The sequence below is a fragment of the Ursus arctos genome, unplaced genomic scaffold (assembly GCF_023065955.2).
Source record: "Ursus arctos isolate Adak ecotype North America unplaced genomic scaffold, UrsArc2.0 scaffold_30, whole genome shotgun sequence".
NCBI lineage: Eukaryota > Metazoa > Chordata > Mammalia > Carnivora > Ursidae > Ursus > Ursus arctos.
Window position 1 is genome coordinate 17,286,419 of NW_026622986.1, and position 24,281 is coordinate 17,310,699.

At 35.4% G+C, this 24,281-nt stretch overlaps 1 protein-coding gene across 2 annotated transcripts in view; it reads left to right on the top strand.

Moving 5' to 3' along the window:
- DNAJC1 (DnaJ heat shock protein family (Hsp40) member C1) overlaps nt 1-24,281 on the top strand; it is a 213,759-nt gene that overhangs the window by 178,006 nt on the left and 11,472 nt on the right. For both annotated transcript variants that reach the window (XM_026478955.4, XM_026478954.4), the window contains one exon: nt 8,222-8,341. In XM_026478955.4, the coding sequence (XP_026334740.1) occupies nt 8,222-8,341 (120 nt within the window). The remainder of the gene's footprint in view (nt 1-8,221; nt 8,342-24,281) is intronic.

The following is a 24,281-nucleotide window of genomic DNA, read 5'->3' on the forward strand; positions in this document are numbered from 1 at the left end:
ATGCACCTCTAAAGGTTTTTGAATTGTTTCATATTTGGTCAAGTTGAGATTTTTAAGAACCTCATTTTTAATTTGTAATAAAAGTTTACAACTTGATTTTTTTTAAAAAAGTCAACAAATGGCAAACACCAGTTAATAAAGATCTTAGATAATAAAAAATAAAAATTAAAAAAAAGACTTGAACCTCAGACTTGAAGTCTTAAAAATCCTAGAAGAAAAAAAGGCAGTAATCTTCTTGACAAAGGTCTTGGCAATGACTTTCTGGATCTGACACCAAAAGTAAAGGCGACAAAAGCAAAAATAAACAAGTAGGACTACATCAAACTAAAGGGCTTCTGCACAGCAAAGGAAACCATCAACAAAATGAAAAGGCAGTGCACTGAATGGGAGAAAATATTTGCAAATTCTTTATCTGATAAGGGGTTACTATCCAAAACATTAAAGAACTCAGTACAACTCAATAGCAGAAAAACAATCTGATTAAAAATGGACCGGGGCAGGGCAGGGGGGTAGTGGGGGCACCTGGGTGGCACAGTTGGTTGGGCGTCTGCCTTCGGCTCAGGTCATGAACTCCAGGTGCTGGGATCCAGCTCCTAGGATCCAGCCCCAAGTCGGGCTCCCAGCTCTGTGGGGAGTCTGCTCCTCCCTCTCCCTCTGCCTCTCCCCCTGCTTGTGCTTTCTCTCTCTCAAATGAATTTTTTTAAAAAATGGACAGAGGATCTAAATAGATATATCTCCAAAGAAGACATCCTGATGGCCAACAAACACATGAAAAGATGCAAGATCACTAATCATCAGGGAAATGCAAGTCAAAACCACAATGAGATCCCCCCTCACACTTGTTAGAATGGCGAGTATCAAAAGGACAAGAAAAAAAAGTGTTGGCAAGGATGTGGAAGAAAAGGAACCTTTGTGCACACTGTTGGTGGGAAGGTAAATTGGTGCAGCCGCTATGGAAAACAGTATGGAGATTTCTCAAGAAATTAAAAGTAGAACTACCCTATGATCCAGCAGTTCCATTTCTGGGTACTTATCTGAAGGAGCTTGAAAATACTAACTCAAAAAGACACATGCACCTCCATGTTCCCTGCAGCATTATTTACGGTAGCCAAGATATGGAAACAAGCTAAGTGTTCGTTGACAGATGAAAGGATAAAGAAAATACGCTGTGTATATGTATGTTTTATGTATGTGTGTGTGTGTGTGTGTGTGTGTACACACACACAATTATTCAGCCATAAAAAAAGAAGGAATTCTTGCCATTTGTGACAACATGGCTGGACCTTGAGGGCATTATGCTAAGTGAAATAAGTCAGAGTAAGGCAAATACCCTATGATCTCATTTATATTGGAATCTAAAAACAAACAAAAAACCATGCTCATAGATACAGAGAACAGATTGGTAGTTGCCAGAGGGGGAGGGTAGGGAGTAGGTGAAATGGATGAAGGAGTTCAAAAGGTACAAACTTCTAGTTATGAAATAAGTCGTGGATATAATTTACAGCATGACAACTGTAGTTAATACTGTATTGCATATTTGAAAGTTGCTAAGAGTAAATCTTAAAAGTTCTTATCAGATACCACCTTAAACCTGTCAGAATGGGTAAAATTAACAACACAAGAAACAACAGGTGTTAGCAAGAATGTGGAGAAAGGGGAACCCCCTTGCACTGGTGGTGAGAATGCGAACTGGTGCAGCCACTCTGGAAGACAGTATGGAGTTTCCTCAAAAAGTTAAAAATAGAGCTACCCTATGATCCGGCAATTACACTATTAGGTATTTACCCAAAGGATACAAAAATACTGATTCACAGGGGTACATGCACCCCAGTGTTTATGGCAGCATTATCAATGATAGCCAGACTTTGGAGAGAGCGCAAATATCCATAAGAAGATGTGGTATAGGGATGCTTCAATGGGTCAGTCGGTTGAACATCTGCCTTCCGCTGGGGTCATGATCCCAGAGTCTTGGGATTGAGTCCTGCATCAGGCTCCTTGCTCATTGGGGAGCCTGCTTCTCCCTCTGCTTGCTTCTCACTCTGCCTGCTGCTCCCCCTGCTTATGCTCTCTTTCTCTGACAAATAAATAAAATATTTAAAAAAGAAAAGAAGATGTGGTATATTGGGGCACCTGGGTGACTCAGTTGGTTAAGCATCTGCCTTTGGCTCAGGTATGATCCCAGGGTCCTGGGATTGAGCCCCAGTTGGGCTCCCTGCTCAGCAGGGAGTCTGCTTCTCCCTCTCCCGCTGCTTGTGTGTGCTCTAATAAATAAATAAAATCTTTAAAAAATGTTTTTTAAATTTTAAAGAGTGTGTATGTATATACACAGACACATGGACTATTACTCAGCCATCAAAAAGAATGAAATCTTACCATTTGCAAGGACGTGGTTGGAGCTAGAGTATATTATGCTAAGTGAAATAAGTCAGAGAAAGACAAATACCAAATGATTTCACTCGTATGTGGAATTTAAGAAACAAAACAGATGGAACATATGGGAGGGGAAAAGAAAAGAGGGAAACAAACCATAAGAGACTCTTAAGGATAGAGAACAAACTGTGGGATGATGGAGGGAGGTGGGTAGGGAATGGGCTAGATGGGGTATGGGTATTAAGGAGGGCACTTGTTATGATTAGCGCTGAGGTTGTATGTAAGTGATGAGTCACTGAATTCTACTCCTGAAACCAATATTGCACAGTATGTTAACTGAATAGAATTTAAATTTAAAAAATTCTTAAAGTTCTCATCACAAGAAAACAAAATTCTATCACTATATATGTTGACATGTTAACTAGACATCATTTCTTAATGCAGTTGACTCTTGAACAAGGTGGGGGTCAGGGGTGCCAACACTCCCCACCTTGTGCTCAGTTGAAAACCCCCTTATAACTTTTGACTCCCCCAAAACTACAAATAGCCTACTATTGCCCAGAAGCCTAACTGATAATATAAACAGTTAACACATATTTTGGGGACGTCTGGGTGGCTCAGTCAATTGGCCCACATAGGTGGTCTTTGCTCAGCAGGGCGCCTGCTTCTCCCTCTCCCTCTGCCTGCCACTCCCCTTGCTTGTGTGCCCTCTAATAAATTTAAAAAATCTTTTTAAAAAAACATTTTGTATGTATTATATATTCCTACAATAAAGTTAGAGAACAAATGTTATTAAAATCATTTACAGTAAAGTATTTAAAGAAAATTTGTATGCAGGTGGACCCATGCAGTTATTCATGTTATTCAACCAAGGGTCAACTATATATACAAATATCAAATCATTATGTTGTACATCTGAAACTAATGGAATGTTGTATGTAATTATACCTCAATTTAAAAAAAAAAAAGAAAAAGTCCCTCCAGGGACACCTGGGTGGCTCAGGCGGTGAAGCATCTGCCTTCAGCTCAGGTCATGATTTCAGGGTGATGGGATCAAAGCCTCGCATCAGTCTCCACACTCAGTGGGGGATCTGCTCGAGTTTCTCTCCCTCTCCCTCTGATCCTCCTTCCCCCACCCCCAGTGTCTCAAATAAATAAATCTTTAAAAAAAAAAACTTCCTCCAGTAGTTTATGTGTCATGAAGAATAAAGGAGCCAGAATCCTTGCAGTGGCCTCTAAGTCCTTATGTGACTTTACCTTCTCACCTCTCTGGCCTCATCTCCTCTCCCTGCCCCCTTGCTTGCTTTGCTGCAGCCACCCTGGTCATCTCATCCTAGACATGCTAGTCAGACATCCTAGACACGCTCCCACCTCAAGCCCTTTACAATGTGCTGTTTCCTATCTCAGAGTAATCTTGCTGTATTGTATTTTACTGTGTATCAAATCACCACATTTAGTGGCATAAAATATTTTCTAAAGGAATGGATCAAACATCCTTGTGTCCATTTCTCCAGGGGGATTTATTTACTGTTGCTCCCCAAAGAGGAAGTAAAAAGGAATTTGAACTACATGCATTGCCTTAAGCAAAGTTTCTCAAACTATCTGTAGTAAAGAACCAGGTTTAAAATATTTTTAGTTTGTTAAGGGGGGGTTGGAGAAGACGTGAGTTGGGGGAGGGGGTAGGAGGAGAGGGAGAAAATTCTCAAGCAGATTCCCTGCTGGGCATGGAGCCCAATGTGGGGCTCGATCTCACAACCCATGAGATCATGACCTGAGCTGAAATCAAGAGTCAGTCACTCAACCCACTGAGCCACCCAGGCAGCCCAGTTTAGAATATTTGTATTTCCATCTGTTGCTGACCAATCTGTAGTCCTATTGTGCCTAACAAGAATGCAGCTCACATTTAATGTGACCCCCCATGGTAGTTTGACATCTCACTGGCTTATATTCTGTTTAGAAGAAGAGTTTATTGCTCGCTTACTTGGTTGTTGTGGCAGTTGTAATTTGCTGGTTCTAACGCTTACTTCAAGTTTCTGGACTGACTTTGTCACAGACGGGTAACAAACTGTTGGCAGAGTGGCACCAGGCCATGGACCACACTTTAGGGTCACTGGTCCAGAGGAGACCTCCCTTTTTGGGAAGGTAGCTAACTCATAGATGAGGAGACCTTTCTGGGCACAACATGAAGTGATTTGTGTGGGTCACAACCTTAGAACAACAGTTTGGGAGAAGTTACAAGATTTTCTTTAAAGAAGCATTTCTCCTGCTAAGAGTGAAAAGACATTTGAAGTGATTTTTTTAACTTTTGTTGTTTGGTTGTCTTTACATACAATTTATCAATATATATAGTCAAGGGCACTTAACTGCTCAGTTTTTAAATTGGAAAGGAAAACTGTAGAGGTGAACGTCAGATATACATTCTGAAACACAGTCAGTATAGAACATGGAGTTGGAAGGTAGCAGATTATTAGATATACCATCCACATTATTAGGTATACATTATTAGATCTATCTGATATTTTAAGTGGGTGATGCTATTTGCAAGGACATTATTTCTTAAATAAAATTTCTGAGAATTTATGAGTTAAGCTGAATCTACTAAAAATTGTTCAATCCAAAATCATAACTTATGTAATTGTATAAAATAATGATCATTAGTAGGTCATTTCAATAGAAATATTCATTAGGGAGTTTCAATATCAGATAGAAATGGACCTTTTGTCTTTAAAGAAAATAAATACATATAAAATTTCTTCTAATTTGGCCATAAGTTTTCAGTACCTAATAAATTGCATGATACTCAGTAATTAACATTTTATGGTCTACAGCTGTGAGGGGGAAGGTACGTGTAGGGTACTCAAAAAATAGAGTGTGCTTTCCCGTACAGCCTCCAACTCCTCTCCCCCAAGAACAGTAAGGATTTTCAAAGGCATCAAATCTTTGAACATATGTGGTTTTATGACAAAAATCTATCCCAAAGGGATAAGATTTGAGAATACAATTTAAATTTTCATATCAGCTCTTACTTCAGTAGATATATTTTTGAGGTCATTACATAAAAATATTGAATAATTTGAAAACTTACTTTTTATTTTTTATTCAGTATGGAGATTTATTCCCAGAGCGGGGCTTTTCTGATGCAAAATTGGAATGCTTGTGTAGTCACAACAGCTGTCCCCACACCATGTGGTGTCTTCCATTACTTTACTGTAGAGATGAATTTTTGGCCCAGTGTCTCAGTAATATTGGACACACATGGTTTTAAGTGGCAAAGCAGTATGCTTATGCATTCATTTGACTTTCACAGCTACAGTTGGCTCCAGATTAGAACAAGGAGAATACATTCACACCATGGCCACCCTCATGGCTGCTGTAGTAGCTGGATCACAGTAGGCTCTGTTGCTTCTAAAGACACAACTAACTATTGCTGAGGAATTACACATTCACCAAAGTGCCTTACAGCTGTAGGAGAGAGAATCATGAATTGCTAAAAGGATTCTTTGAAAGGTTGCAGATTATGGGCCTAGTTATTATCGATCCAGGTTTTTTTAATATTAATAATGAAAATCACAGCCATGAAATAACTATGAAACTAAAAGGAAAGATTGTCATAGCAATACATGATTTTTCAGAATAGCAGTCCAAATACTTAAAATTTTTCCTTCCCAGAAAAAAAGTGGCACTGTACTTTAAGACTCATTAACAAAGAATTAAAATCTGATTGATTTTTAATGCCCATTATTCATGTATGCAGCATATTCGGAAAGTCAATCACTAAAAAACAAATTATTTTAAAGAATTAGTTGACTATGTGAAACACTGGCTTATAGTATTGATATCTTAGACAGCTTTGCTACAAAAGTTTGGATGGCTAATACAGCGAGATGACTTGATTTAATGTGAAGTTGCATTGTTAAACTATGTAGTTTGAATACTATATCTCTGTGCGGTGTCAACCTCATGCTCTCCATGATATGACTTCTACCATAAACTTAAATGCTTAGTTCTTTTGCATTTCTGAAGCCGATTGGTATAGTTATTAAAGTTTCAGCTTTTTTAGAAATAAAAGTATTTCCTCAGAAATCCACTTATGTCCCTCTAATGTCTGAATAATAATTTTTCCCCTAAATAAAGTTAAAACAACAAGCAAAAAGAACCTTCAGTGTAAATTTTCGAATTATCGGATATGGAGCATTAGATTTCTGATATTCATTAAATATCAAAGAAATTCTGACCATACCCTATGTAGGCTACCTTTTTATAGAAGCGAATTTATGCATGTATCGGACGGGTTGTACTGATGAATATGTTTGAGGCTTTCAGCTTTTAGTGGATACAAAATATAATGATTGATCAAATCCTCCCTACTATTGGCTATTATTTACTGACTCTTAAGTGGCAGGTTGTATTTATGCCAATTTATCTGCTTCAGGGAACATTCTTGATAGCAGAACAAAGTGAATAAAAGTAGTTTGCTTTGCAAATGAATGCAAATGGAAGAGCCTTTCGGAAAGCCCTTTAACAGGGGCAGTGCACTTTGATTATGAGTGAAGCTGCCATTTGGACATGGTGAAAAGAGCACGCTTGAACCATTGATTGGGGGAGACAGTAAAAAGTCAGGAAGGGCCCCGTTAAGCTTGCAGTGAGGCAGGCGGATGTCAGTGTGGTTAGAGCACAGTGGGAGAATGACAGGGAGGATTAGTGTCAGGGAGAAGCTTTGCTGTAGCTGTGGAGATAGTCCCTGGGGTCACTCACCTCTGACTGTTGTTCTGTGCTGATGGTTCTGTAATGCAAACGGCCTGATGTATGCCTGTTCATTATCGGAAATGGTGATTAGAAAAGGTATTTGTCTCAAAGGTTTCCTTCTTTCTTTTTTTTTCTTTCTTTTTAATTAAAGAAAAGAAGGTGGGCTTCCTCCATTGCTGACTCCTAGAGTATTGTTTAATACCGGAGTGGCTGCCGCCTCTAGTAGGGAATAATTTAGTGCTAAAATCTAATGTAAAATTATTGTAACATGGTTATTTGTTATAAGATAATAGTTTCTTTTCCTTTACTCAGCTTTGGGTTTGACCAAGTAGTAGTGCTGAATAAAATGCAGAGAATATGCTTGCTCTTAGAATTTTTGCTTTTGCAAAAAAGATTTTATAACCTTGAAGGTATTTTTTAATGCAATTTAACAATTAGATCGACTTTTAGAGGCTATTTACCTTCTCAGAAATGAAGTGTTGCTTTGCATGGACTGGATGGTTTAAGTCTTGGTTGTAGGCATTTCTGATTTTCTGTTCCAAGTTTTATAAAATGCTAACATTTGATAAGTTAAACTTCTTGAAAATACATGATTTTTAGAGTTAAATATTACACAGAATGAACAAAAAGTATCTCTTTGTTTCAGTTCTGATTCTAAAGCAGTACATTTACTTGTTTACATTTTGATTTTTACTTATAAGGTGTTTTGTTTAATTATAATTTTTCTTAAAACTTTGAAGACCTTTTATAGTAACCTTACGGGAGGCATCTGTGAGAGCAGGATGACGCACAGTGCATTTCATAGGCTTTGAGCGCGGTTCCTCACATAATGCAAAACTGAATTTTTTTTTTTTTTTAATGTCTTCAAAAGCCTGGCCTCACAATATTTCTGCTTCCTTATCTGGTATACATAGGAACATTTAAAAGACTGCTGGAGCTTTGCATTCTTATGTTAAATATGCCACTCAAAGCTTTATCTAAACTATTGGATACATGTTAATAGTATTGTTTTTATAGAAAGCAAATTGCCAATAGTTTGTTTCAGAGACTTATTAAATATTTTAGTGAACATTCTCTAAATTATCTTTTTCTGTAATTTTTGCAGGCACCTGAATGGACAGAAGAGGACCTCAGCCAGCTGACAAGAAGTATGGTTAAGTTCCCAGGAGGGACCCCAGGTCGATGGGAAAAGATTGCCCACGAATTGGGTCGATCGGTGACAGATGTGAGTTCACTCAGATTTGCATTGTATGGAGAGTGACAAACCAGAACAAGCCAACTATGTAGAAGACAGACATAGATGCATCCGACATTCTCTTTGGAGAAAGGCTACAATCCTTTTAGGACCTGGAAGTGAACCATTAATGAAATAAGCAAGAAGCAGATGTCAGCCAGTCCCCTGGTCCACAATTAACAGCTGTGTGAGGAATTCTAGTGTTTAGAGACTTAAGCTACAGTAACCTAATCACAGAAAACAGTGCTGGTTTTTGTGTTTAAAGTGACCCCTTTAGCTGTGGAGAAAATAGTTCTCAGACTGATCAGAATTAGAGAAGTTATATTTCAGCTGGATCTTTTTAACGTTGAAGTACAGATTGCTATAGGTATTTAATCAAGTGGTTTGCATTAATTAAATCAGCAATGTTCTTATTAGGTCTTTTTATTTCAGGGATGGTACCTACCACCCATTTTGACAAGTCGTTTAACCAAAAAAAAAATTATATACGTGAACAAATATATATATATATATATATAGGTGACAGGCTATAACATTTAAAGGCCTAAGTATTTACCTGGAAAGTTTCTAACACTTTATTCAGGAAATTTAGGACAGAGAACCTTATGAAAGCACCTACCACAGTATCTGACATGTGCTAAATAGTAAATGTTTACTTGAAATTCAGCGAAATCTTTATTTTTATCAATATGAGCCTTATTTTCATAAATGATAGTAAATATTCTTTACTAAATAAATCATTTATTTACTGAATTTACTTTAATTCTATACACCTAAAATATTTCAGGGGTTGCTGAAAGCAAAGATTCAAATGTCCTCTTCAATTCTGTTAGTATACCCTTGAGTCTTTTTTGTTAATGAACAGTTTTAAAACCCTACCAAATGATTAACACAACTACCCCCTCAAAAAAAATCCAGCTCGTTACATAAATGCTATAAGTTATTCTTCATAGTAAGCTTCCACTTTTTAATTTATAAACAAACTTACAAAACATTACTATCAATTTTTTTTTGGATAGGAAGTGCTTTGAGAATTTTAAATTATAGATATGAATGTTTTTACTATCATATAGGTCTTTTAAAAATCACATTTAAAAGACTACTTTCTGAATTTTTATATGATGTTTTGCATTATTTTGGCTTCAGAGTTAAAGTCTCATCATGTGAAAAAACATCATGTGAAAAAATTGTATCTTTTAACTTTTTTTTTTTTTTTTTTTTTTTTTTTTTTGCTGTTTCATGAGGAGACCTGCTATCTTGGGTAACTGGAAAAGAACCATAAGGATACCTTTTCTTCTGCTAAGAATGTTACTGGGATGTGCATTTTATAACCTTGTTCTTAGGTTGCTTGTAAAAGATAAATAATGCCTTATCAGTAAATATCTGACCAAATGGAAGATATTCATGGTTATTGATGTTTTAAGTACTATAACCCTCTAATTCTACTACTGTTACTATATGATTAACAAAAATTACTGAAATAATTTTTAGAAAGCTATAAAACAAACTGATTTAAAGGCCCCTAAAAGTTTTAGTTTTAATGGGAAAGAACAGTTCATTAATTTAGTGTCTCCTTTGAAGGCAGCACTGCCTTTAACTTTTTAAATAATATTTCTGTGAAACCTCATAGTTAATGTCAAAGACAGATAGGGAATTGAATAGAAGCAATATTTTAAGTTTTGTCATTAAAATTTGGTTAAATTTTTATCTGTATTTTTAAAAGAGAGATGAAAGTTTATATGCTAAGAATATATATGATGTAACCAACACAGCCTTGAGAATGGCTAGTATCAGAGATCTAGAAAACCTATACATTATATAGTAGTCTTAGTGTATTCTTGGTATAGGCAAAGATATCTTTTCAAACTTTTGCAAATTCATCCCATATGTTTCGGTTGTTTTTCTTCTAGACTTATCCAAGGGAAACTGAATCCATGTCTGCAATAGATATTTTTTCCTTTTACCACGGAAGTAACAAACATGACTTTTTGGGATTTTTTTTCCTCCAAATATTCTATTTTCATAATAGCAAAAGTACCTTGAAAATATTTAGTAAACCTACATTTTTTGGCACCAAGAAATGCCCTTGTAACTTTTCTTCTATGTACAGCATGTACACTGTATTTTCATTCTGTGAGCATCACCTCCATAGCTGGACTACACAGTTCATTTCAGTAACCCCACACACATGCGCATACACACACACTCTGTAAAAGAGAGCAGGTGTCTGAAGACGGGTAACTTGTTTAGTGAACACGCAATTACATTGAAGCAGCTGAAGTGGGTTCAGCTAATACAGTTCCTTTAGTAAAATGTTAAGCGAAAGTTGACCACACTTTACATCACTTAAACTTCTTTCTGGCTTATGGCGTTAATTAGATTTGTTTTCATTAAGTATTTAATTATGGCGAGAAAAACAAGTTCAGTTTGCTGTCATCAGAACCTCTGCTTCCTGACCTGATCACCTGTACCAGTTCTTCCTGGTTTGCACATCTGATCTTTGAGCCGTTTTATATTTTTTTGTTTTGCTAACTTTCTAACTTCAGGTTTGGTTCTCTTTCCTTCAAGAAACAATTGAACTTTTGCGGGGAGCAGCAAAAGGGGGTTCTGGCGGGATCTATATGTCCTTTATTTGGGCTGACACATTACAATGAAAAACCCATTTTCTTCCTCATTTAAAAAAGGAGTTTTCAGTGCATTAATGGTCACAATCAACAAGTTGCTAAACTCTACTCCGGAGAAAATACAAGCAGTGTGATTGCCATTGTAAAAAATTTAAAGTATATTTTAACTCAGCTATATCAAAACTACAAGACCTATTTTATTATAGAATAAGTATTTTAAATGTTAATATATGCCTTTCAGCAAATAATTTTGGTAACCACAAAGGACACTCAAATTGTAAAAACAACAAAGGAAACAAAAACTGGCACGTAAAACCAACTTTAATGTGATTATTAACTGCAGGTTTTCTAAATTAAGGTCAGGGAGCCTCAGATTTCTTGCTTGTGAAGTAATATCATTCTCTTGCCTGAAAGGATGTAAAATGATGCTGCTTCCCTCCTGGTCACTAATCTCTTGCATTCTGGTTGTGATAACTGACTGATTGGAGATTTTCTGCCTGCTTGGAAAAGGCCCAGCTAGGCAGCAAAACAAAAGACAGGTGAATAGATTTAAACAGACTTTTATAATTAGCTTAGTCCACAGTAAGAGGTAAGAGATGTGTAGTTAAGTAAGCATCCCCATGTGCAAGTGAGAAAGAGGAGGGAAAATCATAAAATTCCCAATTGTATTTTATATAGCTACAGCTAGAGAGGAGATACTCTTGGGGGAATTTATGTTATGGTAGTTGTTCCAAAAATATGTAAGTGGGATCTTATTCAATAGAAGATAAGCTTTATGGTTTATCAATGAATTAAATATACAGTATTTTGGCAAGTATATTACTGCTATTACTTTTAGAATTAGACTAGACCTACATGAGTTGTAAAGATGATAAGGACTGTCTCACTGTCCTCTTAACCAGGCTTCCTGCTACAGCACTTTTCTTGGTCTGAGCCTGACCTCATCATACTCTGGTCCCTCCTCTCCTCCTTCACTTCCTCAATCTCAAAACCTTTAAAGATACTTAAATTTTAGAAAGAAATAGGCCCTTTATGCCATACTTCTTGCTAGGTGAGTCACAGGCTAATCTAATAACCAATTTTCAAAGTAATATTAATAAGTGATAAAAATGTGTTACCAAAATCTGTTTCTCTCTCCCTTTCTCTCTCTCTCTCTCTCACCCTTGTATTTTAATAGGAGCCTTTAGGTTCTTATCCCAAGTATATGAATGATTGGAGTGAGAATTTCATGCAACTTGATTGCCTGTTTAAAGAAAAGAGAAGACAGTAGTAGGACCGTTCGGTGTCCATCAGAGAAAAAATTACATAATTAATTGCTTAATCTGTCTATTGACTTGGTTAGAGTTTTACTATAATAGAGTTTTGCCCGACTGCTAGGGCAAAGGTTGATAGATCTGAATTCCATGTCACCATTTCTGTCTCAGCCTTGAACAATATCACACGTAAAACAGGATGATAAACTATATATTCACTACGTGAGAATATTGCAAAAATCAGTTAAGAGACCAAATCAACATTTTTAACTGTTTTAAGTAATATTGATTATTCCATCATTCATTTTCATAGTACATTTTTCAAAACATTTAAATACTCATTGTTTTACTTGCTCTTCACAACAGCATGGTGAGACAGTAGGCAGCCATTTATCCCCATTTTACAGTTGAATACACTGCTGCTGGGAGGTTTGTTCAAGGTGACACAAGTACTAGAATTGGGACAACACCAGGCATTTTGGTTCCTCATCTAATATGTTCCTATCACTACTTAATGCTGTTTTATTACTGTGTGTATGAAAAACACTTCAAATGTGTCTAGAGACTTTTTATCATTAGGCCTTTCTTGGTAAAACTATGTTCATAGAAAAAAAACTTTTAAAAATATACTCACGAAAAATTTTTCTCATAAGCCATAATAAAAAATTATTTCTATAAACATTTTGTCATATCATCTAGACTTTAGTCTTCCTCTATAGGCATGAATATACATAATTTTAACTATTAATCAGTATCCTGTCCTTTTCACTTCACTATGAAACATGAGCTACTCTTCATGACAGTGAGAGCCACTTCATTTTTCTAAACACTTACAGAATATTTTATGTTGTCTTGATATAATTAAGGAGTGTCCTGCTGATTGTCATTTAAATTGCTTCTTTTTTTTGCTATTTTACTGGATTGTCTTTTTTTTTCCTTCATCCATCTTTCCACTTATTTCTGTTTTCTTAGCTTGTATTCCGAGAAGTAGAACTGCTTGGTTCAAGAATATGGATGTTTTTAGAACTTTTGATGGCTCTAAAATTGGCCTCCAGAGAGGTTATCACAATATACAATGCCACTGGTAGTATACAAGAGAGGTCACTTCCTCACAATCTCACAAACACTGAATGTTATTTTTTGTTTTTCATCATTGCCTGTCAGGTGAAAAGTGCTACAGCACTGATTTTTGTAACTTGCCTCCTTACATTTTGGTCTTATTTCAAATGAAGTTTGTGTTAATTCATTAGAATTTTAGGATAGACAGTCCTATTGCCTGCAAATACTTTGCCACTTTCTTTATAGCTTTCCTTTTTTTTTAAGTTTATTTATTTATTTTTAGTGATCTCTACCCCCCAGCATGGGGCTCAAACTCACAGCCCTGAGATGAAGAGTCACGTGCTCTACTGACTGAGCCAGCCACGCACTTCTGTATCTTACTTGATTGTATTACCTAGCTATTCCAGAGAAATATATTACAGTAATAGTGATTAGTGCAGACTTTTTTGCACATTATAATAAGAAAACCTAATGTTTGGCCATTAATTTTAGTATTAGTCATTGATGAGACATATATTATTATATTTTCTTAAGGTTTTCCCATTCTCATTCATTACAGTTGTGCTCAGGGATAGATATGAAAATTTAACAATGGGTTTTTTTTTTTAACATATATCAACATGATCGTGCAATTTTTCTCATGATCTAATGAGGATGAATATATTATCAAGGCCTCTTCTTTGTATTTTCAAGGCAAACTTCACTTGGTCATATAATACTATGCTTTAATAAACAGCTGTATTTAATTTATTAAGAATTTATTTAAAATTCTTGCGCTTATATATGTAAGAATATTGTAGAATTTTTGATGTTTTGTTAATAGGATATCTGTAGATAGGGTTATACCAGTCTTCTAGAATTAGTTTATTATACCAGCCTTCTAGCATCTATAGAGTCAGGACAGTATTACACTCATAAAACAGAGGAAAAAGGAAAGGATGCTGTGGAAAAAGAATCAGAACAAAAATAAGTATTCAAATAAATGAAGTAGAATGGCTGAAAGTTATCAGGAAAATCTCCTATGGAGCAAAATTTTTAAAAATGTTAAAAATATTAAAATATTATAGAAAAGCTAAGAAATACAGGGAATCAATCTAAGAGGTCCAAACCTGATTAAAAGTTCCAGTGAGAGAGAGAGAGGAAAGAGATGCAAGAACATTATTCAATAAATAATACAAATGAAGTTTTCCAGGGATCAATTTGTAAAAGCCTGAGACTAATTTGTAAGAACCTTCCAAAGTCAAGTAACATACATGGAAAAGATCCTGGAAAAAACTTATGAACACTGAGACTACACAGATGATCTTTAAAGCTTCTAGGGAGAAGAAACATCCAAATAAGACCAATCAGAGTGACATCAGATTGCTTAGCAACACTAAGTTCTGGGAGACAAAGGAACAATGGCTTCACCATTCTGAGGAGAAATAGTTCTGAATCTAGAACAAACCAAGTGTGATGGGAAATAGATGAGGCAAGGATGCAGTCTTTCTTGCAAAGTTCCCAGAGATTGTACTCTAGTAAAACAAACAAAACTGAATAAAATTTAAAAAGAGAAAGATGTGGAATCCAGTCCAATGAACAGAAATCCCAAGACCCCACAGTGTTGATACAATAGGCCAAAAGTGCAATATATCCACACTGAAGTAGGAGAACGAAGGATTGTGTGAGAGCAACCCTTGAAGAAAGGGAGATTTTATAGACTAGATAGTATGGCTGAAAACTTTAAAAAAATGTACATATATGAAAAAAAGGCAACCAGAAACTCTATAAACAATAGAAAACCATACAAAAAAGGCATAGTCCAAATTTAAGTATATTAGACAGTAGGATAATACAGCAAAAACAATTTGATATTGAGAACATTGTCCTTTGAGGGTACAAGGAGTGTGTCCACAGCATAGTGCTTGTCTCTACAGTAATATTTACCAGATCATAATTTGTAAGATCCTACAAAATGGCCTTTCATATTTTAAACATTTTATGTGTTTTACAGATGGTTTTCCAATTTTTAAAATCAACAAATTGTAGAAGACTATGGCAAGTTGCCCAGCAACAGTTTGTTCAAGTCCCCCAAAGCTCTGCTCTGGCTAGGTTACTAATTTCTTTTCAGAGGAACATAATTGAAATAATGTGTGTTCGTAGGAGCTCTTATTCACTTTTCCCTTCAGCTGAGCTGGAATGCCAAATTTGCCTGCAACCAAGTTACAACCATGCAGGTAAAGACAGTTGCCCTAAAGATGGTGGAGGCACACAGTAGAAAGAGCCTGAGTGTATGGAGTAAAAGGAAAATCGTAGATAGTGACAAGTGCTATAAAGAAAAATGAAGCAGAGTAAGAAGTTAGAGACTGAATGGAATTGCAATTAAAAATGGGGTTCTGAGGAAAGTCTCTCAAAAAGGTAATATTTGACCAGGGACACAATGCAAGTGAAGGAGCAAAGCTGCGTGAGAAAGTATTCCGGTAGAGGAACCCGCACTTACAAAAGCTCTGAGACAAGATCATGCTTGGGGTGTGCAGAGTCTAGCATTGAGGTCAATATGGCTGACAAAGAGTAAGTAGGAGGGGATTATAGACGATGAGAGCAAGAGGCAATGGAGGACCAGGCTATATAGAACCTTCCTGGCCACAATAAAGATTGTGGATTTTACTCTGAGTGAGATGGTTAAAGCACTGGAAATTTCTGAGCAAAGGAGTGCAAGATCTAAATGGGTCGTTCTGACTGCTCTGTGGAGAAGACACTGTGGCAGGCAAAGTATGCAAGCAGGGAGGCAGGCTAAGTAAGATGCTATTTCAGTTCTTGCAAAAGATGATGGTAGTTTGGACCAAGGGTTAGGAGGAGGTGGGAAAAAGAGGCTGAACTCAGGATATAATATTCTAAAGCATGTTGTTTAATATATGTACAGTATAAACTGTAACAGAACTCTGAACAGAAATTATTGACTCTGGATGTAGGGTATGTTGCTTTTCATCATAAGCCCTTGTTGTATACTTTTTTTTTTTTTAACTATGAACATAAATTACCTTGATTTTTAACACTACTTTTAAAAATCTAAGGAAACAGAATATGTTACTTTTAATATTTTTCATATCGGTATATATAGGCCTACCTCATTCTTAATTTGTTTTAGTTATAAAAGCTTTATTGACTTACAGAAGTAGGAAAATCAATCCTAAAATTCGTACGGAACTACAAAGGACACCAAATAGCCAAAACAATCTTGAGAAAGAAGAACAAAGCTGGAGGTGTCACACTTTCTGATTTCAAAATATAAAGCTACAGTAATCAAAACAGTGTGGTACTAGCAAAAAGGAGACAAATGGACAATGGAACAGAATAGAGAACCTGAAGTAAATTCACACATATACGGTCAACTGATCCTCAACAAGGGTGCCAACTATACACAATAAGGCAAGGATAGTCTCTTCAGCAATGATGTTGGGAAAACTGGATATGCACATGTAGAAGAATGAAATTGGATTCTTACACTATGTCTTACACTATGCAAAGTCAACTCAAAGTGGATTAAAGAGTTAAATGTAAGACCTAAAACTAAAACTCCTGGAATAGGGGAAAGCATCACGACATTGGTCTTGCAGTGATTTCATTGATATGACAGCAAAAGCTCAATCAATAAAAACAAAAATAAACAAGTGGGACCATATCAAACTTAAAAGTTCTGCACAGCAAAGAAAACAGTCAACAGAATGAGAAGGTAACCTATGGAGTGGGAGAAAATATTTGCAAACCTTATATCTGATAAGTGATTAATTTCTAAAATATATACGGTCTCCTACAACTAAAAGCCAAAACATCTGCATTACTTGTAAAGGTAATCAGGAAGTTAATGGAAGGCCCTCTTTTAAACCTTTAAGATGAACTCTATTATTTCTTGTATTTTTCTCTCCAGAGAATCCATAGAAAAATTTAAAGACATTGAAGAAATAAGAATGAACAGCACTGCTTTCTACCAGTTGGAAACATTTTTCAGGTGGTTTATTTAATATTCAGATAACAGAGTGCCCTTTATACTTGAAGGGTACAGTAGTTCTCAGTCATAGTGAGTGCTCAATTGAGTTGGCCAAAATTAAATACTACTGAATGAAAATAATGAACTTTGGTTACATAATTTTTATTATTAGAGTAATACTTTAAATGTCATCAAATCAGCCAGAATTTGAAAAATAGGACTTGAGATTATCACTAGTAGTCAACATTTATTTTCTGAGTTAGCTGAGGATGCCAGGAATTGAGCATACACTTTATACAGCTCAGAAAATTAGAAAATTCCTCTGTATATTGAGTAGAAATATGCCACCATATAACTCTCCACTGATCCTAATTGGACCTTAGGGAATATAATTTTCATTTTGCTAATTTAATATTCTGTTATTTTCATCAGTGTTTTCACTAGAAGAAATGAAACTATTTTAGATTTTTTTGTCCATTCCACCCTATCCCATATGTCCCAGATTTGATTATAGAGCCCCTATTTCATAAGAATTTTAAAGATAAAATTAGGTATACCTATATTAAGAAAAAGGATTATAAAATGTTTTCTACTTGGAATCAGAAGATGATAAAACAAATTTTCCTACAACTCTACAATTTGTATAGCTGTTAAAACACATATAGCAAGACTGTTATCCACACGCCTACCTTAGACAGTAGCCCACAATATTATTTGTTCAGATACTGAGGAAGAAGAGAAGCCTCATCTGTGTGAGACCTACATAGAAATATATGTCTTCTCCCAAGAGACAGCTAGAAAAAAGTCTTGAATATAGCTTGACACAACCTGCCTTTAAGTCAGAGACCATATCTTCTACAATTGCAGATGATATAAAAGCAGAATGAGTAAGTGAAATCTTCATTATGGAATATGTGAGAATAATAAGACTAAACATTCAAGACTAAATTGGCACATGTTATTGAAGTCATCTAGATCTAAAGGAGAGAAATAGATTTGGTGATAACCATGTCACCTCCAGTGTCATCTCTGTTTACAGATGACATGATATTATATATAGAAAACCCCAAGGACTCCACCAAAAAAACAAAAAACAAAAAAAACCAACCTGTTAGAACTAAGAAACTATTTCAGTAAAGTTGCAGGATACAAAATCAATATACAAAATTCAGTTGCATATCTATATACAAACAACATAATATCAGAAGAAGATATTAAAACAATTACATCTACAATAGCATCCAAAAAATAAAACACTAGGAATAAATTTAACCAGGAAGATGAAAGACCTGCATGCTAAAAACTATAAAACATGAAAGATGTTCTGTACTCATGGATTGGAAGACTGTTATTAAAATGTCCATACTACCCAAAGCAATCTACAGATCCAGTATAATCCCAGTCAATTCCCATGGCGTTTTTCACAGAAATAAAACAATCCCAAAATTTGTATGAAACCCCAAAAGAACACCAATAGCCAAAATAATCTTAAGAAGAGCAAAGCTAGACACATCACACTTTCAATATCAAACTTTATTATAAAGCTGTAGTAATCAAAACAGTATGGTACAAGCATAAAAACATACACGCCAATCAATAGAACAGAATAGAGTCCACAAATAAACCCACACATATAAGGTCAACTAATCTTTGACAAAGAATATACAATGGGGAGAGAACAGTCCCTTCAATAAATGGTGCTGGGTAAACTGAACAGCACATGCAAAAGAATGAAATTGGATTCCTACACAAAAATTAACTCAAAATGGATTAAGGACTTTAACATAAGACCTGAAACCATAAAACTCCTAAAAGAAAACAAAGAGGGTAAGCCCCTTGACATCAATCTTAGTGATGATTTTTTGGATTTAACACCAAAAGCAAAAGCAACAAAAGCAAAAGTAAACAAGTGGGACTACATCAAACTAAAAAGCTTCTGCACAGCAAGGAAACCATCAACAACATAAAAAGGAAACCTATGGAATAGGAGAAAATATTTGCAAACCACATATCCAATAATGAGTTAATATTTATATAAGGAACTGCTACAATGCAATAGCAAAAAAAGAAAGAAAATGCAACTAAAAACTGGGCAAAAGAACTAGATGTTTTTTCAAAGAAGATATATAAATGGCTAACAGGTATATGAAAAGGTGCTCAATACACTAATCATCAAGGAAATATAAATCAAAACCACAATGAGACATCACACCTGTTAGGATGGCTATTATCAAAAAGACAAGACATGCCGGTGAAGATGTGGAGAAAAGCAAACAGTTGTACACTATTGGTGAGAATGTAAACTAGTACAGCCTCTATGGAAGACAGCATAGTATAGAAGTTCCTCAAAAAGTTAAACATAGAGCTACTATAGGACCCAGCAATTGCCCTACTAGGTATTTATCCAAAGGATACAAACATAGTGATTGGTGCACATGCACCCCTAGGTTTATAGCAGCGATTCCACAATAGCCAAAATATAGAAAGAGCCCATATGTCCGTCAACAGATGAATGGATAAAGAAGATGTGGTGTGCGCGCAAGCGCGTGCGCGCGCACACACACACACACACACACACACACACACACAGTGGAATATTACTCAGCCATCAAAAATAATGAAATCTTGCCATTTGCAATGACGTGGATGGAACTAGAGGGTATTATGCTAAATGAAATAAGTCAGAGAAAGACAAATACCATATGATTTCATTCATATGTGGAATTTAAGAAACAAACCAGGTGAACATAGGGGAAGGAAAGAAAAAATAAAATGAGAGTTGAGAGGGAAGCAAACCATAAGAGACACTGAACTCTAGGAAATAAACTGAGGGTTCCTGGAGGGGAGGTGGGTGGGGGGGAGGGGATAATTGGGTGATGGGCATTAAGGAAGGCACTTAATGAGCACTAGGTGTTATATGCAACTGATGAATCACTAAATTCTACCTCTGAAACTAATTTTTAAAAAAAAATACTATTAGGGGGGGAAAAAAGTCAAACTCATAGGAACAAATCATAGAAAAGTAGTTGCCAGGGGCTGGAGGGTAGGGAAAACAGGGAGAGCTTGGTAAAAGGATACAAACTTTCAGTTATAAGCTGAATAAGGTCTGAGAATCTAATGTATAACATGGTGACTATAGTTCATAGCACTGGGGTATATAATTAAAATTTGCTAAGAGAGTGGAACTTAAATGTTCTCACCAAAGTGGGGGGGGGGGGGATAAATGTATGAGGTGATAAAAATGTTAATTAGCTCAGTAGGGGGAATTCTTTCAGTGCGTATAAATATAAAATTATCATGTTGTGCACATTAAATATCTTACAGTTTTATTACAATTTTGTCAACTATATCTAAAAAACAAAACAAAAACAAAAAAATGGACATCCATGTAATTGAAGTCATCTAGATCCATAGGAAAAAATTGGATTTGGCGATGACCATATTCACTGAAAGATGATTTTCATTTCCTGAAGTGACATGCTATCATACTCAAGGCACCCTGGCCATTAAGCCTTATATTAGACCATCACTTGTTTAGAAATATCTTTGTCTGCTTAGAATCATAAATAATATGCTGGGGATGACAAACTTGCCCCCAAAACAAATATTTTGTGATTATTGCCATATACATCCTTTCTCCTGAGATAAAAAACAAATGAAAAGAAGAGAAATTCTCAAGAAAAAAGGATCCTTTGCAGTTCTCATTGTGATACAACTATTTTATGACACCAGGAAATAAGTTGACAAAGAGGCCAGAATATTAAAAGAATTACTTTACCACATAGAATTGGAAAATTAACCAGTTGTGCTTTGCTTTTTTCTAGTAAGTTCTACGTTGCCTTTTAAGTGGGAGGAAAGTGTGGTTCAAAGATGACTGTGGTGACGTCCCATTAGTTTCATTGTTTGATGCTGAAGATCTAAGGATTCAGATTATAGCAGCTATTTGTTTTGTATGGTAGACCAGATTTTGATAAATACTGTATTCAGAATTCTCTGTCAGTACAAGGAGTAACTAACCAGGTATTCTCAAACCAATTCACCAATACCTTCTCTGGAAGGAGCCCTCCTGAAGTCAAAACAAATATCAAACACTGACCTCAGAAACTTTCCTTCAAAGGAGCCACAATTTGATTTGACTTGTTTGTTGAGCAATTTATGCCCGAGGGCATTTTACAAACAGTAGAGCATCTGTCAGCAATTACTGGTGCTTAGCATTCAGTGTGGTCAGATAAAGAGAGGAAGGGAGTCCTGCAAATACCACTATCATCCAAAATTACTAGGCCTATCCATACCTGCACATCTCTGAGGAGCAACATCAGAGGCTTAACATTGTAGGGGACAGAGGCACATAGACTTCACTAAAATAATGGAGCCATCCACTGAACAAACATGCAAGTAACAGTAAGTGTGATGGGGTGTGAGTATTGGGGGGACAGGAAAGGGAAATCAGTAACCAGAAGTGCCGCCACTTTAGAATATTATAAATAATGAGCCTTGGGGACACCTGGCTGGCTCAGTCAAAACAGCATGTGACTCTTGATCTCAAGTCATGAGTTTGGGCCCCAAATTGGATGTAGAGATTACTAAAAAGATAATAATAAACTTTAGAAAAAAATAATGAGCCATGGAAAGAACCAAGAAACCATGAAAACAGAAGGCAACAGAAACTGCCCATGAGAATGACCAGATGTAGATTTAACAGAAAAAGAGTTCAAAGTAGCCAATATAAATATGTTTACAGAACTAAAGGAAAGGAAAGCATGATTAAAGAAACAAAGGAAGGTATGACAAGAGTGTTACGTCATACAGAAATATCAAGAAAGAGATAGAAATTATTTTGAAAAAGAAACAAGTGGTAATTCTGGAGTTGTATAAAAACTGAAATTTTTAAAAATTCACTAGAGGCTAGACTCCACAGTAAATTTGAACTGACGGAGGAAAGAATTAGCAAACTTGAAGATAGGTCCATGTAGACTATTCAAGCTGAAAAATGAGGGGAAAAATAAAAATAAACAGAGCTTCAGAGAAATATGAGATACCATGAAGCACATCAACATACGCATAATGGGAGTACTGGAAGTACAGAAAAGAAAAAATATCCAAAGAATAATGGGTAAAAACTTCCCAAATTTTTTGGAAAACACTAGCCTATATATACATAGGAAGCTTGGCGAATTTGAGTAGGAAAACCTTAGATAACCACAAAAGGCACATATTATTAAAATTCTGAAAGACAAAAATAAGGAGAAAATCTTGAAAGCAGCAAGAGAAAAATGACTCATCATTTATAAGAGAACCCCTCCCCCACATACCCAATAAGATTAACAGCTAACTTCTCAGCAGAAGCAATAGAGGCCAGAATGCAGTGGAATAACATATTCAGAGTGCTCAAAGAAAAATCTGCCAACCAAGAATCCTATACCTAGCAAAACTATTTTTCAAAAAATGAGGGCCAAATTTGTTCAAGATGAACAAAAATTGAAGTCATTCAGTCTGGAAGTGATCCCATGCAGTAATTCAAATCCACATGAAAAAACAAAAAGCACTAGTAAAGATAATTAGGTAATTATAAAAGACAATTAGAAATGCTTATTTTGTCCCTCCTAAGTCATTTAAAAAGCAATTATATAATAGATATATAATGCTTTGTTTGGCCTATTACATATAGAAAGATGATATATGTATAATATATTTGCCTGTAAGAGCACAAAGGAGATAGGTGGGAGCAAAGCTGTATTGGGCTGAGTAAACTACTACAGATGATAAAGTAATAAGTACGACAATGTATTGTTGGATTTATAACATGAATAAATACAATATATATAATGATTATACCACAGTTTGGAGGGAAAGGAATAGAGCTGTATAGAAATAATGTATATTTTTATCACTGGAATTAAGCTAGTATAGATCTGAGGCTGATTTTCATAAGTTAAGATGTATATGATAAACCCTGGAACTTCTAAAAAAAAAAAAAAAAACACAAGAGAATAGTAAAAAAAAAATCATTAAATTAAAATGCTACACTAGAAAATATTCACTTATACAAAAGAAAACAGTAATAAAGGACTAGAGGAACAAAAGAGTCAGAAGATAAAAAAGGAAAAATGACAGGCATACATTCAGCTATATCAATAATAACATTAAGTGTAAATGGATTAAACAATCCAAAGAGAGATTGGCAGACAGGATTTTTAAAAAATCATGATCTATCTGTATACAGTCTACATGAGACATCCTTTAGATTCAAAGAGAAATAAAATGAAAGAAAAGGATAGGAAAAGATAATATCATGCAAATAGCAACCATAAGAAAGCTAGGGTGGCTATACAAATATCAGACAAAATATACTTAAAATAAAAAGTTACCAGAGATAAAAAGGGACATTTTATACGGATTAAAAGGCCAACCCAGAAAAATATAAGTTATAAACATATGCACCTAACAACAGCACCAAAATACATTAAACAAAACCTGACATAAATGATAAAAGAGGTGCCTGGCTGGCTCCGTCAGTAGAGCGTGAAACTCTTGATCTCAGGATCATGAGTTCGAGCCCCATGTTAGGTGTAGAGATTACTTAAAAATAATAAAATATCTGAAAGAAAGGAAAAAAGGAAGGGAAAGAAATAATTCAATAATAATGGTTGGAAGCTTCGATAACCCCACTTTCAGTTGCGTGAGAACTAGACAGGAGATCAACAGGAAGACTTGAACAATACAATAAACCAAGTAGACCTAACATATCTGTAGAACACTTTATCCAGCAAGAGAATATATGTTCTTTTCAAGTATGCATGAGACATATTCTAGGAACTTTAAACAAAAGTTTAAACAGATGGAAGTAATACACAGTATGTGCTCTGATCCCAAAGGAATGAAGTTAGAAATAAGTTTATGGGGGAAAAAGCTGGGAAAATCAACACATATGTTAAAATTAAACAGCAGACTCCTAAATAACCAATAAGCCAAAAAGGAAATTACGAGGGGAATCAAAATTCTTGAACATGAATTGAAATGAAGACATA